The 17403-nt window shown below is 37.5% G+C and overlaps 2 protein-coding genes across 4 annotated transcripts; both read right to left on the reverse strand.

The window, feature by feature from the left end:
* Window positions 1–561: 561 nt before the first annotated feature.
* On the reverse strand, window positions 562–5194 carry LOC137934548 (TOM1-like protein 1). Its single transcript, XM_068778963.1, has 4 exons — window positions 5104–5194; window positions 4013–4597; window positions 3646–3891; window positions 562–1202 (listed from the first exon to the last, which is right to left on the reverse strand). The coding sequence occupies exons 2-4, from the start codon at window positions 4529–4531 to the stop codon at window positions 795–797; spliced, it is 1173 nt and encodes a 390-aa protein (XP_068635064.1). The 5' UTR covers window positions 4532–4597; window positions 5104–5194; the 3' UTR covers window positions 562–794.
* A 643-nt stretch (window positions 5195–5837) lies between these two features.
* LOC137933976 (glycerol-3-phosphate acyltransferase ATS12, chloroplastic-like) lies at window positions 5838–16242 on the reverse strand. Of its 3 annotated transcripts, XM_068778135.1 has the most exons (13): window positions 15560–16242; window positions 14268–14365; window positions 13986–14072; window positions 13765–13862; window positions 13407–13464; window positions 10383–10484; window positions 10234–10295; window positions 10025–10135; window positions 9786–9864; window positions 7623–7742; window positions 7432–7545; window positions 6792–6951; window positions 5838–6353 (listed from the first exon to the last, which is right to left on the reverse strand). In XM_068778135.1, the coding sequence occupies exons 1-12, from the start codon at window positions 15879–15881 to the stop codon at window positions 6811–6813; spliced, it is 1392 nt and encodes a 463-aa protein (XP_068634236.1). In that variant the 5' UTR covers window positions 15882–16242; the 3' UTR covers window positions 5838–6353; window positions 6792–6810. The 3 variants fall into 3 exon arrangements, with proteins under 3 accessions (XP_068634236.1, XP_068634235.1, XP_068634237.1); XM_068778134.1 differs by lacking the exon at window positions 5838–6353 and having other exon boundaries at window positions 6388–6951; XM_068778136.1 differs by lacking the exons at window positions 5838–6353; window positions 6792–6951 and having other exon boundaries at window positions 7434–7556.
* Between the last annotated feature and the right edge of the window lie 1161 nt (window positions 16243–17403).

Genomic DNA, 17403 nt, shown 5'->3' on the forward strand with positions numbered 1-17403 from the left:
GTCGTGGAACCTGGTTCGAAGAAAAATAATATAAATTGCTTGTCTTCTTCTCAATTGGCAGCGAGCTCGGGCTTATGCTTGTGGCAACTGGCAACTGGCGACTTCCAAATCCATTAAAATATTTTGCCTTTTTGCTGATTTTTTTTCTCCCTTCTGTGTGAGTCGAATCTACATCTGCATATAGTGATGGGGATGTGGAAATTAGTAGAGAACCTTGATCTCTCTGGTGACATTAGATCACCAGGAAAATCGAGCTGGCATTTACCTCAATTCTAGTAGTGTCAAGTCCATTGAAAATTTGATTTACCAGGTTTAACTACTTAGTTGAACTGAATTCACATTTCAACCATTGTAGCAAGAGAAGACACAGTTTAGCCTCTGTTTCTCCTCTTGGGACTCCACCTTTTTATTTAGGGCAATTTTCTCCTTCAACCCATCATTACTTCCAAAGGGGAGAGAAGACACAGTTTAGCCTCTGTTTCTAAGTATTTCCCAGTATAAGTTGTAAGAGGATCCCCCACTGCGGGCACAAACAACTCTTAACACAGACAGGACGAGATCTAGTGTTGTCTTTTTACCATATACCAGTAACATGGTTAAGAATTTACACAAATCGGTTCAAGTATTTGCTCATCTTTAACATCCAAATCAACAATGTAAAAGGGAAAATTGTAAACCAACACCCAGTGCCCTAAAACCAATGAGCCATCACTCTTGACGTATTTCTGATAATAAGCAGCTTTTATAAGTTTCAATATCCACAGACCTACAATCTATGAGATGGGGGTGAAACATCAAAAGCTAATGAGATCATTGTCTTTCTGCTGCTGCTTCTTGGGGCCCTGGCCGTCCGACGAGCTACCTTTCTTTCCAAATATCATCTCATCAAGATCATCTAAGATATCCTCTTCTCCCCCACGAGTTCGAGATCCTGCAGGTTTTCTAATTAAAGCTTCTTCCTTACCCATGCGAGGAGATTCATCAGGTTCCACTGCAACAGGTATCATGGCAGGCTCTGGCTCTGTGGAAGTTGCTGAAGGCTTATTCAGTTCTTCATATTTGGAGAGGGCCTTCTGGATTTCATCATTCACATTCAGTGCTTCGAAGAGTAAGGCTTCATTGTCACCTGCTGTTTCTATGATTCTTTGGACTGTGAACTGTGATTGGTGGCATTGCTGCACGAGAGTCGTTGTTAAGTCATCCTGCATGTTGGAAAAAAAAAGTCAATTAAACGGATCCCAGATGCCAGAGCATTTACTTTACTGGATGAACCTAATCTTTCCTTCTGAGGGTTGCAACTTGAATCATGTCAATGAAAACATATGAAGTTGTCCCAGAAGATCATCAAGCTCCACAATGAGATGACCATTGGACCTCAAAGCAAGAAGTAATCACCACAAAGAGCAAACCATGCAACTACATAACCAGAAAATTGGGCAAAAACCATGCAAACTACAACTAAAATTGCCTTGGGGTTAGAAAGAAAGAGAACATAAAGGGCCACCAAGAAACCGATACACAACATGTTACCAGTATATTTTTTTTTTCTAAAGAAAGTGAGATGGGTACTACTTATTATTGTACATGTTCATTTAAAGCAAAGTATGATGAAGATAATTAAAGCATTCCAGCCAACCTATAAATTAATATCAGAAATCAGACACCTAGAGACAGAAATAAAAATTATTGATCATGTCAAATTATCTGTTAATGATGGTCAGCAGGAACTCCAGCAAATACATCTGTATCTGACACTTAATATTTAAATTAGATGTACAAGGTCAAAAAAATGGGGAACAAGGTATTCACATCAATGTAATGCTTGAAAGGCACAAGGAAACTAGACTGTCTTTCACAAACTTGCAACAAGATCCATGTGTTACTCAAAACCAAGGAGGGCTATAGAGGTAATGCACAGAGACAATCAAGATACTGTTTGGATGCCAGGTTGTATAGGAGTTGATTCCGAGTCTCTATCAAAATAAGCATGGGCACTTTTGGGCAACTTGTTCTGCAACTTTGGCGTACTGAAAGAAAAGCTCAATTTTCTCTCTCCTTCCATTAACTGAAACTTCAGACACCACTTTGGTAAAAATATTTTGATTTATTTATGAAACTTAGAAAATGGCTCAAACAGCATGTTAATGATTTGAAATAAGCTATCATCCTTCTTTCTGACATAGAAAGGCTTCACCTATTTCACAGAAAAAACCTTCTATTCTCTACAGAGACACAAATATTCAAGAACCAAATATTGAGCACTAGAAAAAGAGTTGTAGCTCCAAGATCTAAACCTTGAGGTTCCCCAGCTTACTAGAAAAATCATGAAATTATGGTCTCCAACAGTTTCTACATTAAGTCCATGAGCTAATATCAATATGGATTCATTTTTTCTAATTGTCCTGTTCAAAGTTACCTTCCTTGTCAGTGTTTAAAAAATAAATAAAGATGATACAGTGCTGGTGGCAGGCCCCATTCAAGGGTCAAATTTGTAGTGGACCAACCAGGTCTCCTACTTTCTTTCGTCTTTTATTTCCATCTCTTCCATGCATTGTTTTCTTTCATTGAAATGAATGATCTAATGAAGAGACAAACAAACAAAGAAAATACTCAAACAGCAAAATAATTGAGGGTTTTTTTGGTTCTATATTTGTAAAACCCCTTGATATTGAGACTTAACTCCCAGTGATAATTAGGTTTTCAGATGGGTGATTTTGGCAAGATTTATTTTCTGACATTAGGTTTTAGAAAGATGTTGATGGTTCCAGCAGAAAGAGAATAAATAGATAAAGAACAAGAGAGAAGTCCTCTTGCTACCACAAAAACAGTTTGAATGACCTCAAAGTGAGAATGTTTGTACCTTTTAGAGTGTGAACAAGAGCCTTTGATGTCCACCAAAGTGGTTCACCGAATAAGCTTTCCAAATAATAGTTATATGCAAAGCATTTCTATTACAAAAATAACTGCTAGTCAGCTTTAAGAAACCAAACCTTATCGAAAGGAAACCGCAGTAATGAACAACACTCCTTCCGACTTTAATATAGGCCTCATGTAGAAAAGTAAATTCTACAGTTTCGTTTTTTTTGGGCATTGACCTGTTACCGGAAAATAAGATAAGCCTAAGAACCAGAAACTAATCCTGACCTGGGCCAAGGGTAATTAATGTATTAACCACTGTACAAAGAAAGAATAGAATAGAATAACAACAAAAAGATAGATTCTTTTAAACATGTTAGTTTCTATAGCACTTCAAAACTGCAGTCCTATTTTTTCTGTTCATTCCACATTCACAAGCAGACAAGGATGTGAAAATCTCGATACTGCATCAATATCAACAGTATGGCAGCAATAAGCTGATAAATGATCTGAATATACTTTTTTTTTCTACAACAAAGTTTAGATATACATCTTTTCTTTATAAAAAGGTCATATCACTTGAAACATCTGATAAAGTGTTACTTTTTTATGCAAATGCATAAGTATTATGTTTGTTACTTCCATCAGAAGTCAAAATAAGTTCAAATTTCCAACTCCATGACCCATTCTTTTCCACATGTACCTTGAGGTATATGGTGGTCAGCTCTCTAAAATATTTTCGCTGGAATATCTATAATTTGATAACACTATCAAATAAAACTAAATTACCATCAAAACATCTTGCTGTGGAGAAGACGATAAAACTGTAGAAAGAAGTTCAATACTGTTCCGAGCAACATCAAATGCTTCTTTTGTCAGTTCTGGAGTAAAACTTTGAGGTGCAACCTCAGTGGGGGCCTGTGGAAACACACCCATATCTGTTTCTAACTCCAGAACAGAGCGTGCTGGAGTAAATATAGGTGCCAAACTCTCATTATCACGCCCAGGAAATCGAATACCTCTTGACTTCAAACTCTAGAAAAAGACAACACAAAAAACATAAGTATAAAATAAAAAGAATGACCCAAAACAGTAATAATGAGAATAACAACAATTTGCACATTAATGCTTCATAACCATATAAGAACTTCAATACCTTATATGTTTCTTCATAAACTGGTAAATAGCGAAGCTCATTCCCTGATTCTCCCCATGCTTCTATCAAAATAAGAGCTTTGTTCCGGTTGTTGACTACAGTTTGAGGATCATCAATCAATTTCACCATTTCATCCAAGACTCTCTCAGCTGCCACCTCAGAGAAAGCCTTTTCACAATTTTTAGCACACGTTTCCAACAATACTAGAGCTAAATACTGAACTCTGGGATTTTTCAACATGATTCGTTTCTTGATACCACGAATTAATTCGACACTGTTGATCTTTTCGGTATTGATCATGTCACAAATTTCTAAGTTTGTAGACCAATCAGGTTCATCCAGGTTCTCGGATGTTGCCTCTTCAACAATCTTGTCCGCTTGGTTTTGTGCCTGGAAGAGCTCTTTCATTTTGAAGCTCATGGATGTCATGCCAGCTGACATTTTCCTACCAACCTCAGCCCCACCAATCTTCAAGCGCTCGCCAAAGGCACTAACTTTCTCCATTAGATTGTCACTCATTGTCGAGCCACCAAAGGGAAACCCTAATCTCTATCAGGTTCCAAAGGGCCGTCGGCACAGAAAAACCTGCACAAATTCCAAACATTCCAACTTCTGAGAATTCCAAAACCATTAAGAGTACAAAATCCAGAAAGTCCCGAAAAGCATCAGAATTTTTTATAAGACAAGTAAAATTATGAACAAGAGACCACCATTCGCTCGCGATCATACCCAGCAAACACAGCAAGCTGAGCAGGAAAGCCACAAATAAAATCGGAGAAGAAGCTAGATAAAAAAGATAAAAAAAAAAAAGGTTCACCGATCCAATAAACTCAATGTCTGGTACTGAAAAGAAGACCTATGTCACAAACACATGCATTCAGAAGAACCAAGCACAAATCTTCCGGCGGTTCTGCAACCAATTCTACCAACCCAAGTCCCACACAAACAAGTATTCCCACAAAAAGCATCAAAATTCAACAAATTACTCAGACAAACTGAAAGAAATCACAATTTCCACCACTCAAAACCACTGACCAGGGAAAACTCATCATAGAAAATAAGAAAAAGAAAAATTTGGAGATAAATTGTACCTTGAACTTGAAGAATGCGATAGAACGATTGGAGAAGTTTACAACGGAGAGACTCTCTTCTTCTCTCTCTCTCTCTCTCTCTCTCTCGGAGTTGCAGTCTGCTCTTATACGTCACCTTGGTCTTTAACTTGTATCATCTTAAAGGCACCGAAAAGATTAACTTTTTCACCGTTGGATGATCTCAACTTTTGTTCTCATCCGTTCGATAGTCTGTGTATTTAATTAAAAGTAAACCATAAACGGCTAAACGTGTCGAAAAATTCCGCAAACAAGACGCGCTCGAGTGAGAACACTCGGCGGTTGAAAACTAATTTTCAGAGAGGTGGGGCTCACGTTTGGGCCATTGATAAGGCGAGTACGTGACTCACTGGTTCGGCCACTTTATCCTACAGTAATTAATAATTTAAGTAATTTCTAAATATGACCTCCATATCATGTTATTTGAAAAATTAATATAATTTTCATTAAATTTGAAGAATTATTTACAAAACAGATAGGCCAACTTATGGGCCTCAAGGGGAGTTTGTTCTCCCTCCATTTTGTAAGATCCAGGAGGGGAGCGTGGCCCATTTATCGGCCCACGGGTTTGTTATGAGTTCTCAACTCAAGACATCCATTAAAGAATTATTTTCTAGAAAATTATTTTTATTAAATAATATGTCACTTATTATTCTATATAATTAAGAGGATTTGTGCGAAATATTAGTAGCAAGCTCATGAGATACATTGGCCCATATAGGATGCAAGTGCTCACTAACATTTTACCTCGTTGATCCCAAACTTGTTAAGCGAGTAGTTCCATGTTCCATGTCACATGCACAGGCCCATGTTAGTTTTCAACCTACTCCAACTCCATTGCACTCATTGCCCTTTTTTTTTTCTTTTTTTTTCTTTTTTTTTGGAGAATCGAAAGTTCAAATACTTAGTTCAATGAAAATGGAGTAAAAAATATAGTATTTGTATTCTCGATTTTGGAATCAGTTGAATGTCTCCCTTTTGAGTTCTATTCCATCTGTAAGTGTTCTTGAACCTGTTATGGCGTCTGCAAATCTCGTTTAAGTGACGAGAAATTCATCTTTCTCCTCCTATTTGTAGCTACTGGTGAAATCCAGTATCGATTTCTTCTAATCCTTCCTCGTATCTCTTAGGGTTCTTTGCCAAAATAAAAGAAGGGTGAGACCCCCTTTGTCCCAGCAATTACTAATATCTCTTCAGGCCTCACATCGAAGACCTGGTCGCAGGCTTTCCAACTAGCAGAAAAGGGACGTTTAATCAATTCCAGGAAAAACAAAATGAATGAATTTATTGGAAAGAGTTTTGAACTAATTCAAAGCTTTAACAAACAAATTCTATGCTGCTTATATACAGTACAAACTTTACACGATAATTCCACCTGCATTGGTGGACGAGGAAATAAAAATTAGAAACAAATAATGTGTTGAGATTTCAAGTAGAAAAATGTGTAGAAGATCAGACGACCCTTTCCAGCATTTTGTCCACAGTTCTCCACATGGGGCTTTGTCCAATTGGGAATGCCCACAAGCTTTGAGGCGTTGAGGAGAGGATCCAAACAACGCACTCAGAGGTCTAGAAGAAATAATGCTTAGCAGCTGTGTTCCGATGTTACTTTCGGTGCCTTGTTATCATCTTAAGAACCATGTTAAATAGGAAAAGTGCTAGGATGGTACCTAAGGCAAAGCAAGCCCCTCATGGAGACTGCCATGGCTGAGATAATGAGACATCTGAATTTGACGCATTAAATCCCTGGTTGCCATGCACAGCAGACTTTAGTACATTGTACTGATCCGTCACCGAACGGTATAAAGCTCGTGAAAAAGCTGCCTTAGCCTGAAAAGAAAACATAGTACTCATATTTCAGCTTGCCGCCATTGAAGGTTGCAGGTCTATTTGCAATTTCATTACCATTTTGAGATACATTGACTTAGTTATTGTTGCATCTCTGGAACCATAATCTAGCATAATCACCAAAGAAAATAATTTGAACTCAGGCAGACCATTTTGCTAAAACACCATGATCTTGTCTCATAGAAAAAATAAATGCACTCCGTCCTTGAATGCAATGTATGACACAGAACACATGATTCACAATGTGCCATTGTCCCATCAATGTGAGTTTACCGAAAACATTTGATGGCCAATATTTTTTCAGTCTCCTTTTACTCTCTTAAGTAATTGCTAAGAAAGACATGTTAAAACGGACATTTATTCGATTGCCAGATTAGAGAGGGTGGTGCCACTAGTAGGAGCCAAAATGAATTTCAGTGACCCACCACCTGCACATCCTTAAATGAAAAAAACAAAACTAACCTCTTCAGGGTTTTCAATGCCGGCTGTAATGTCATCAAAGTTCATTTCTTGACCCCCAGATAACCCAACACCATGATAGGAAATCAATCTCTGTTCACCAATGTCCTTTTCCACCTGAAAATATGCTACATACTAAGCCAGTTGCCGAGCAAAATAAAAGGAAAAACACAAGAATATAGAGAGGAGCATACTTGGGGTGGTGGTGGCATGATATCATAGCACAGCAGTGCTAGAGGATATACATGCCCTGGTACACCAGAATGATATGAAAGCCTCCGCAAGTTGTCCACAGCGGATGCATCAAAAGGTGCCTGTCTCCCTTTATATCAGTACCACAAAAAAATAGAGGAATCACACAGAAAGAAACTAGTCATGAGGAATACATAGTGAATAAGAAGTCTAACACAAGTGTTGCTTGTGAAGTTAGATGCAATGGATAAGATTTAAATCTTGAAAAACAAGAATTTGTTATGCTTCTACAGAATCATTTGTACTGTGATTGGCAAAGACATGGCAGAAAGTCAATAAAATAAATAATATATCAAACAAGCACAATACATGTTCCATAAAGATGTTCTCAGAGAACTTCCAGAGAAGCACATAGCATATACATTTTATCATGGCATTGCTACAATTTTCACAATAATTCTAATTATTAAGTATTAGGGACATCTAAGTTGTAGAGAAGTATAGTTTGCTAACATATAAGATGTCTACCTGAAGTATAGTTTGCTAACATATAAGATGTCTACCTGAAGTATAGTTTGCTAACATATAAGATGTCTACCTGGTATTAACTGCTGATGCTAAAAGGTCCTAGCATTTTAGTATTTTAAGCAGTAATCATAGCAACACATGACACACATGGAATATTACTATTGTATACAGTATTACATAACATCAACAAGACCTTTTTCAGTACCGTTGGTCTAATTGTGCTTGCTAGTGTACTACACAATTGAGAATTTTGGTTTGCATTCGAATAAATCCAGGATCCTTTTTGTTGAGGTCTTATCCAAACACCCATGCCAAACTCGATGGGGTCAAGTTCTCCAACAGCAGGAGAATTGGTGGGGACACCAGTATGCCCTTCGGGCCCCAATACACCCACCAATTATGATTGAAATCATTTTTATAATTTTTATTTTATTCTAGTTTATCTTCCTCGATTTTACTGGATTTGATCAAATAGTAATCTTATCTATTTTGAAATTTATGGGCATACTGGTGTCTTTTAAATTTGATGTAATTTTGTACAAATTTCAGTTTTTTAAATCTGATTTACTGTGATAAATGAAAAACTTATGTTTTTGGCTTTGTAATATCACATCACATGCATATTCCCAATGCGACATCCAGGGTAATTGTAAAAATCACTTGATCAGGTATGTAAATCTAGCAACAAATTCCATAGTCTTATAAAATCTGATTTACTGTGATAAATGAAAAACTTATGTTTTTGGGATTGTACTACCACTTCACATGTATATTTCTAATGCTTTATCCGGGGTAATTGTAAAAATCACTTAATCAGGAATGTAAATCTAGCCATATTCACATAGATTAACATAACATGAAAAACTTCTGAGTTTCAATTACTTAAGGACGACTGATGAAGTTTTGGATTTGTTTCTATTCTTTGTAATTAAAAGTACTTTTCTCCTTTTATTGGCTAAGATATATTAGGCCATTTCTCTGCATAAAATCATCATATATTTGACACAAGAGATATCTTGAAATGTGAGAGGATGAAGATGAATAAATTACATACTTCGAAGATTTTGTCTAGAAATTTATAGTGACAGTTTTTTAGCTACTTTGCCTTCCAATCTCTTATTTCAGAAAAGAACTACAGTTCTGCAAGTTTGAAATGACAGCATTAGTGGAATTCCCATATTGGATGTGTACTTTAAGTAACAGATAAGTAGCTTTCTAGAAGAAAAGTATTCTAAAAGTCTAACTCTGCCTCACACAAATAGTCTAATGGACAATAAGCAGCGCTTGGCAAGCCACATTAGTAAGATAGTCCCTCTTCATAGTGTCATCATTTCCCACTGACAATCAAATAAAACAAAATTCTGACAACATTGACATGAATTTCTCTTCAAATAAGTTAATCCCAAGGAGAAACAAAAGCCACTTGACACTTCTCACGATATAATGAAAAAGAACGACTAGCAAAAAGTGCAACACAAAATTCTATGATGTGATCCACGACATCAATAAAGAAACATGACTGATTGGAACGAGATTATGGCTTGTAATTTTGAAAACACTCCATAATAACACAAGAGAAAAAGGAAACACAACAGAAGTATTTAATCATATCCCACACAAGATGCAGGTTAACTTACTGGAAACCACTCTCCAGTTGTAGGATCTGCACGATCTCGTCCCCCACTTGGAGCAATCCAGATTATTTGTGATCCAGACCTTCATCAGTAAGAACATAATTCAAATGGGTATAAAAACTCACACATACAATAAAATAAGAGAATAAATAAATAAAAGAAGCAACCATGATTATATAAAGCTGTCAGTATAAGAATGATTTCAAATTAAAAATCATAAAGCTCCCACATGAGGAGCATACCTTAAAAGCAAAGCCATCTCCTTTAGGCTACGAGTATTAGCTCTTGTCTTCATCTCAGTGAGCTTAGGATTGTCGTACATGTGCTTCTTTGAGTACACACAGATGAGGTTTCTGGTAATCAAATACGTAACCAGTTGCCTTTTTAGCATTCAATAAAGACAAAACACACAACAAGAGTTGCTTCAATTACAGCAAGAACTGGTGATCACCTTCCCATGCTGAATGGCTTGCAAACAGGATCTGTCACAACCCTATCACCAGCAACAAATGTCTGAGGCAGAAGATTTCAGTTATTCAAGGTAATTTGCCTCAAAAATTGCTAAGCTTTTCATCAATAGGTCAGGAAAAAAATTCCTACCATCTTTTCAGCAATATTTGGATGTGTTTTCTCAAGCAGCAATGCAATTACTGCTGGATCTGCTTCAGTCTGATGGTTAGATATTAGAATTATATTGTGTCCCTGTAACCAAAAATGTTTATTATACATTCATACATGCATTAGGAAAATCAGTGACAGATGCAAGATTTCAAAAAATGTCAACAGACAATTTTAAATTTTTCAGTAGTTACTAGTAAATAAATTCCAAATTTGTGTGATGGAAAATGTCATTATCCAGATAAGAATCGACATATTAATAGGTCGTCCTCAACGTAAAGATAAGATTTTGGAGCACAATGAACAAGTATGTTCAAGATAAACTGACGAGTTTATCCACATTTCAGAACTGACAAGTTATCTACATTTCAAAACTTACAAGCATGTTCCAAACTGTTACATTTGAAATGAAGAACTTGGTCACTGTAACGCGTGGATGATTAAACAGTAAGAGAACATGCTGGTATTCCGGTTAAGATTGTCACACATAGAATGCTGTAGAAATGTACCACAAACCATGCCAAACATATTGGATTTGCAGTACCAGAACAATATGAAGGAGCCAAACATAATCACCTTTGCATTAATTTTTTGTTAAATGTAGAGTCTTTTATTACACTCCCTTTTAAACTTTTTTTAAAAATGATAGTTAGTGATTTTGTGGACATGCAGGATCGATTGGAAATAAGGGGAAAATGAAGAGTTTGGAGGGAGGGCAAAGCCTCAAGCCTCGGGGCATAAGGGGAGAGATTGTACACTGGTCAGCAACCGCTCATTGTTGACCAGGACTCACCACATCCTCAGCACTTGTCACTTTGCCTTTTTTCTCTTAATGTTGCAGTTTCAATCCTTCTCTTGTTCTCTCTTGTGTCATTGCTTTCCTGAATTCATGACATGACCATTCCAAAACATAATCTAAATTGCAAACGTTATTATGCATCCTGAAAGGGGATGTTAAGAAACTACTTCAATCCTTCAAAATAAAAAAAAACTGCTAATTCAAGTTCATTCATTATACCCGATTCATTGGATTTTAAAAAGACTAGAACAAAGCCCACAAGTCTGACCCTAACATTCTCCAACATTGTTCTTTTCCCCATGGTAAAATCCCAAATTTCCATGATTTACACTAGACAGAGTGGGATTAGTTCCCCAATTACCCCACCCACTGTCATCCTACGAAAAACAGCTCCATGTGATTTTGATTCACTATACCCAAATTTCCATGATTTACACTAGACAGAGTGGGATTGGTTCCCCAATTACCCCACCCACTGTCATCCTACGAAAAACAGCTCCATGTGATTTTGATTCACTATACCCATTTTAGAGTAAGGTTTGCTTTTAATTTGAATTGGACTTTCCAAGAAGAGATCACAAGTTTGATTCCAGCGATTTCAGACGGAATAGATGAGAAGGTTTCAGAATAACAGAGATTAGCAAACAGTTAAGGAAACTGAAAATGTTCTCCTTACTTACCAAGTTTTTAGAGGAAGAAAGTAATAAATGTGTATAAACATTCAGGACGAAGGAATCAACAAAGTACTGTAATAAATGCTTCAATCAATTGATCTTTTATGAGGACTCTGGGCCAATGAAAACTGTTCGACCAATGCTAAAAAGTGCCAATGTGAAAACAAAAACTGAAGTAAATGAAGAAGCAATCCTATTTTTTGGCTCCAATTTGATATCTAAAGCCTGATGCAATTACCTATGAGTGTTTTGACAAATAATTTAGAAGATTCCAATATAACAAGCATAAAACTCAACATAATTAATGAAGAATAGCAAGTGATTCTTCATTAAGCAGCCAGTTGCTAAACCCTTAATGAAGTCAGTTCAGAAGAAATGTAGAATATGCTAAGACGTTCCAGAGTAATTTACAAACAGAGCTTGTCAGACACTATAATTCCAAGTAGACTCTTAGATACTGTATTTCAAAAATGATACTCTAATTAAACGTTACAGGCCAGATATAGCCTCAGCCTTACTGTACCACAAGGATATAGCAAAAAGTCATATTACTTTTTTTTAAAATCAAATTGAAATTAAAATTATGGTTGGATAAACTGTCCACCCCCTCTACTTCCTCACCAATTAAGAGAGAGGGGAAAGGAGCCAAGAGAGTGGGGCTGTCTTCTCTGCCTCTCAACCCCCTCGAATCCCATTCTGAATGAAGGGGTAGTGAAAGGCCTCCCTAGCCCTCTTTCTGTACAGCTACTCTGCAATGAATCCCCCCACTTTCCATGGCAAATTGGGAATACAACTTTACGCCCCTACTCTCTCCTGACACCAGGAGACGAGGTGGGGCCACACTTGTAATATAAAAATGTCCATCATAAAAACAAGAGAAAAGGCAATTATACCCCTGGCAGACACTTGGGTTTCATTTGCTGCATTTAGAATGTAGGAAAATAGAGAAATACAACATCGAAGTAATTATATGAGGAAAAATATGCTAATTAAGCCGCATAAGAGAAAATTACCGGTATATTCTATTTTTTAATTTTTTAATTCGTCTATTTTGGATGTGCCATAGCTATTTTTACCCTTTTTGACGAGTTCTGAGTGTGAATATGACAGAATAAGATCCAGACTGACTTGCACATCAAAATGGGTGATCAGGTCATTTGAATAATTTGCATCCCATTCTGGTGAGGTTACCGTATTGAAATACAATATAATTACCCATGGTTTTAGGTCTAAACATGATTAATGCCATTATCAACTATAACCATGTGATCAAACCCTAAAAGAAATTAGTTTTCAAAAAAATCTAAAAGATTCTATTATAATCATGTGATAAACCATGTGCCAACAGCGGTACAAACTCACCTGACTAAGATGCTAGTGATATTTTTATTAAATCTTGTATATCCTCTCTATGTTCTGCACTTCACTCGCATTGTTCTTTCTCAAGTATACTCGGTCTCTTTGAACTTTCCCAATGAATTCACTTTCTGATTGCTTTGAAACAAACATCATAAAATAAATTTAAATAAGCACCTGTTGAAGCTTCTCTTCAATTTCGTTGAAAAGCACGACGTTGCCGATATATGATTTTCTGAAGCAGTAAAATAAATATCATGGTCATAAACACAGAGAGAGAAACTTCAAACATAGTTTTCTTTGAAAATGTCAAGAAAAAACTCATCCTGAATTAGAGCCCAAATCTGAGAGGCATCAGTCAATTGCTTCAAACAGCCATGGAAAAAAATTATTGAACAAATTAGTTGGGCTATCTACAAGGCAAATTATTCAAGTGTTTCTCCAGAAATACATGCTACCAAACCAAAAACATTAACTTTCACAACCAGAGCAGCAGATTAACATTACTGAAACCTACAGAAATTCTCAAACTAACCTGAAATCTAGCAATGGCCGGATATACTTTTGACCAAACATGAAATAGTCAAAGGGTTCTCGGATGGCTTTATGGTGAGGAGGAAAGACAAAAGGATCCTGTAAAAAAGATGTCACATATTATCAGGAAATCAAGAAAAAGTATCATTTCCAAGCCATAAGATAATGGGCCAACACATATTAATGACCACTAAATGAAAAGCACTAAGCAAATGGATGAACCTCAACATCCAATAGGATGCGGTCAAATGTAACAGCCATGTTTGACAGTATCAACTCCCTTGCCTCAGGATGCCCACTTTGTAAAACCTGAATGTTACAAAAGAAATCCCATAAGATCTCGAAGCAAATCAATAAGATGTAGATTAAAGGGATGCCAAATTTTAGTAGATATAGAGAAATAATTTTAGACGTTATATAAGAAGCATCCTGGTCCTAAAAACTGCTTCAAGTTGATAACATATGATTCAGTCATCCAGCTGGTTTAGAAAGTAAGTTCTTTACCGCATTCCGATAATTTCGGTATACTTCCTCCATCCCAGAAGCAATACTTGGAGGCAGCCTACCAGTTTCTATCTCCTTCGTAATCCCAGAAAGCAACTCTGCAAAGTTTTGTGGATCAACCCACAGCTGCGAAAATGAGTATTTGGATAAACTACCATCAATGAAAAAGTCTTAAAGACCGAATGAGATATGATTGAAGAGCCAGATGAGAAAGCTTGTCTGATGTGACAGAAGGGGTCACTAACCAACCACAACCATCGGCTCCACTGTAGACATTTGAAGACTTTAGGAAGAGAAAGTATGAAATTCCAAGGGAAAAATAAAGAAAAACCAACAGATATGTTTTGTACAGAGCAGCAATTCTACGCAGAATGGAGAAGAACGAACCAAACAAAGAAAGATAAATGAAAGAAATTATCAGATTGTTCTGTGGCTTGGTCCACCTCAGTGAACCTATTTGCACTTGTCATATTTGAGAACATATTGTAGATTGAGCCTTTGGCCCAATGGCATGGCCTTATAGGGGAGTTTCTATTGTGAGGTCTTGGGTTCAACTCTCACCTGGGAAAGGGTTGTTGTGTGTGTAAGCAACATTAAAATTGGAAAAAACTGAGAACAAATTCCGCAAGCTTTGCTGGTGGACTGCACCACTGATAAGTGGCCAACAGTCACAATCGATTAAGGACCTCTTCGATCACATCAGCTGCCATCTTGTTTAGCTCTTCCCTCATAGCAGAATGCATGCACGGAAAGGATTCAGGGGGTGTTACCCACACACAAATGTAGCACATATTTCCTCACAAACTCAACACATAATAGAGTGATTGGTTTCAGTTTGAGCAGTTACTTAACATGATTCTATATCAGTACATCAATGACAAAGTGCCCCAAGTCGCCATGAGTCAGTTACCAAAACCACACAATAGGATTGAATTCAAAACCAAAGAATCAAGAAATTCACCTCACGATACCAATTTCAATACCTGTTTTATTTTGCTTCGAGTTAGTTTTTAGCAGTTATTTATCCTTCTTAAAGTCAGTGCCCTCATCTGGATTTCAGCTCCTCTCACATTCAACCATCTGGCAAGTAGAAGCATCAGGCTCAATCTACCTAATAACCATCCCGTAAGATGGATCAGGGGATTGGGTACGCACGAACAATTTGTCACGACACAAGTACAGAAAAACTCCATCACAGTTCAATAGACCACAGGTTCCATTATGACTAAAATAACTCCAAACAAAAATTTAGGAATGACACACCCTTGATTTTAATGTAGAAAGAAACTGACCTTCCTCTGTCCGGGCTTCAAGGAATGTCCTTGAGTGCTCGACTTCGTCATCTGCCCTCAAATCTGATGCAAGAATGGCCCCTCTTCTAGGAGCAACAATCCTTTCCGTAGTTTCTTTGTCCTCTACCAGCTCTGCCATCGCTCTAAACTTCGAGGTGGAATTGGAATTACACGGCACACGCGTCATGCCTCGCTGAATTCCGGAACGAGCACAAAACGAACACGAGCCTGGAGAAATCCTCGCCAACCAAATGGACGGATGCGAAACCCTAACATTCACACACAAGCCGGAAACCGACGGACAAGCTGGAAGGATCCACATAGCCCAACACAACTCGATTCGAAACCAACAACAGCGTTCCCTCTCACTGAACTGATCTCCGAGCCGTAGCTCGCAGCTGCACCGATACCTACGGCTTCCCGAGTAAAGAATCAGATTCAACAACTTCCAGAGAAGGAAAACACAAACCCTAGACCTAGTTAAATCATATTATTCGCACTCATTCCTTGGCAGAGTCTGTTTTTCCCTCTATATAAGCATTGTTCTCGGGATTGACAAATGCTCCAGCATCTCTTGGTGAGTTCTTCGAGGCACGTAAAATGATCGCCTGACGTCGGAGGTTTCTGTCACAGGCGAGAAGAGAACAGATTACGCACAATGCCAGGAAACTTCACTTTTGGGGGGGGGGGGGGGGGGGGACGGAGAAGATTGAGAGGAGCGAGAGGACAGAAAAAAGGCGGCTAAAGAGGGGACTGAGCGCGGGAGATTACGACCTCGGAAGTCCGTATACGTAAGGCACGTGTGGAATTAATATCCAGTCACGAAGCTGGGCCTTATGAACTAAGAACACGTGGACCCCAATGATCCACGTGGAGTTTTTCCATTGGTTTTAACGTTAAATCGGAAAAAGACTAGGAAAAAAGCAATACGTTTGCGACACGTAAGGGATAATGATGAAGATTCTCTTATAGGTTCGTAAGATGGGTCCCGCGAATGCCTTCTTCGGCGTTTCGGTTAAGCACGAGCCAGGAACGGAACGGACTTAAATAGTTTTTCATACTTTCTTACATTTTCAAACGAATTCTGGTATTATATTTTACGGAATAAAAATTGAAAATAAAGTAATCCTAAACACTTTGCTTTTAATAAAAATAATTGTTTATTAAAAATAATAAATATTTCTTATTTTTATCTTAATTTTATTAGTTAAAAAATAAACTTTTTAAATTAGCTAATCATTATTGGATGGATATTCGACTAATTTCACATAATATCATATCTTTAATTTATTAATTAAAAAAATAATAACTAATCATTTTAGGATTGCCTTTACCCAACTTCGCGCCTGGCTCATACTCATAATTTTTCTTAGTGATTTCATCGAACCACTTGATTAGTCCACAATGAAGTGGAATGAATTACCTTGTTTATCAAATAATGGCGTTAATGTAAAAATAATTGAATTGAAGTAAAATTACACCATTTCATTCACTCAGGTAAAAACGGGAGAAAGTTGATTCATACCTATTTTGCGAATTAACCACTTTCCTCGAGCGTTGCTTCTCCCCCCCGAAAAGGACTTCATATCCTGACAATGTTTTTTCTCCTCCCTCTTCCCCCACCCCCATCGGCCTCCCTCTCCTCTCCCTCCACTCCCTCTTGACCTCCGTCGCATAGCACAGGAGCCCGAGCCTCTCGGTGTACCATCGGAACGTCGCCGTTGTCCACCGCCGTCGCCGTCGCCATTGCCCGCTGGCCCGCCGCTGAAGAAGACAACACTAAGGAAGACGATGTTTAATTTTTCTTAAGTTAGAAAAAATTAAACCATCATCATAATTGGTTT

Source organism: Aristolochia californica, unplaced genomic scaffold (assembly GCF_029961685.1).
Source record: "Aristolochia californica isolate CCGP_79_NKW_82.1479 unplaced genomic scaffold, dmAriCali1.0.hap1 SCAF_6, whole genome shotgun sequence".
Classification (NCBI taxonomy): domain Eukaryota; kingdom Viridiplantae; phylum Streptophyta; class Magnoliopsida; order Piperales; family Aristolochiaceae; genus Aristolochia; species Aristolochia californica.

Excerpts from the sequence above, each read along its gene's own strand:
- LOC137934548 (XM_068778963.1), bottom strand. The coding sequence starts at position 4,531 with ATGAGTGACAATCTAATGGAGAAAGTTAGTGCCTTTGGCGAGCGCTTG. Across the intron at positions 3,892-4,012 it reads TTTATGAAGAAACATATAAG|AGTTTGAAGTCAAGAGGTAT; the intron begins GTATTGAAGTTC and ends GTCTTTTTCTAG. Across the intron at positions 1,203-3,645 it reads CACAGCAAGATGTTTTGATG|GATGACTTAACAACGACTCT; the intron begins GTAATTTAGTTT and ends TCCAACATGCAG.
- LOC137933976 (XM_068778135.1), bottom strand. The coding sequence starts at position 15,881 with ATGTGGATCCTTCCAGCTTGTCCGTCGGTTTCCGGCTTGTGTGTGAAT. Across the intron at positions 14,366-15,559 it reads TGAAGCCCGGACAGAGGAAG|AGTTGCTTTCTGGGATTACG; the intron begins GTCAGTTTCTTT and ends AAAACTTTGCAG. Across the intron at positions 7,743-9,785 it reads CAACTGGAGAGTGGTTTCCA|GCACCTTTTGATGCATCCGC; the intron begins GTAAGTTAACCT and ends AAAGGGAGACAG.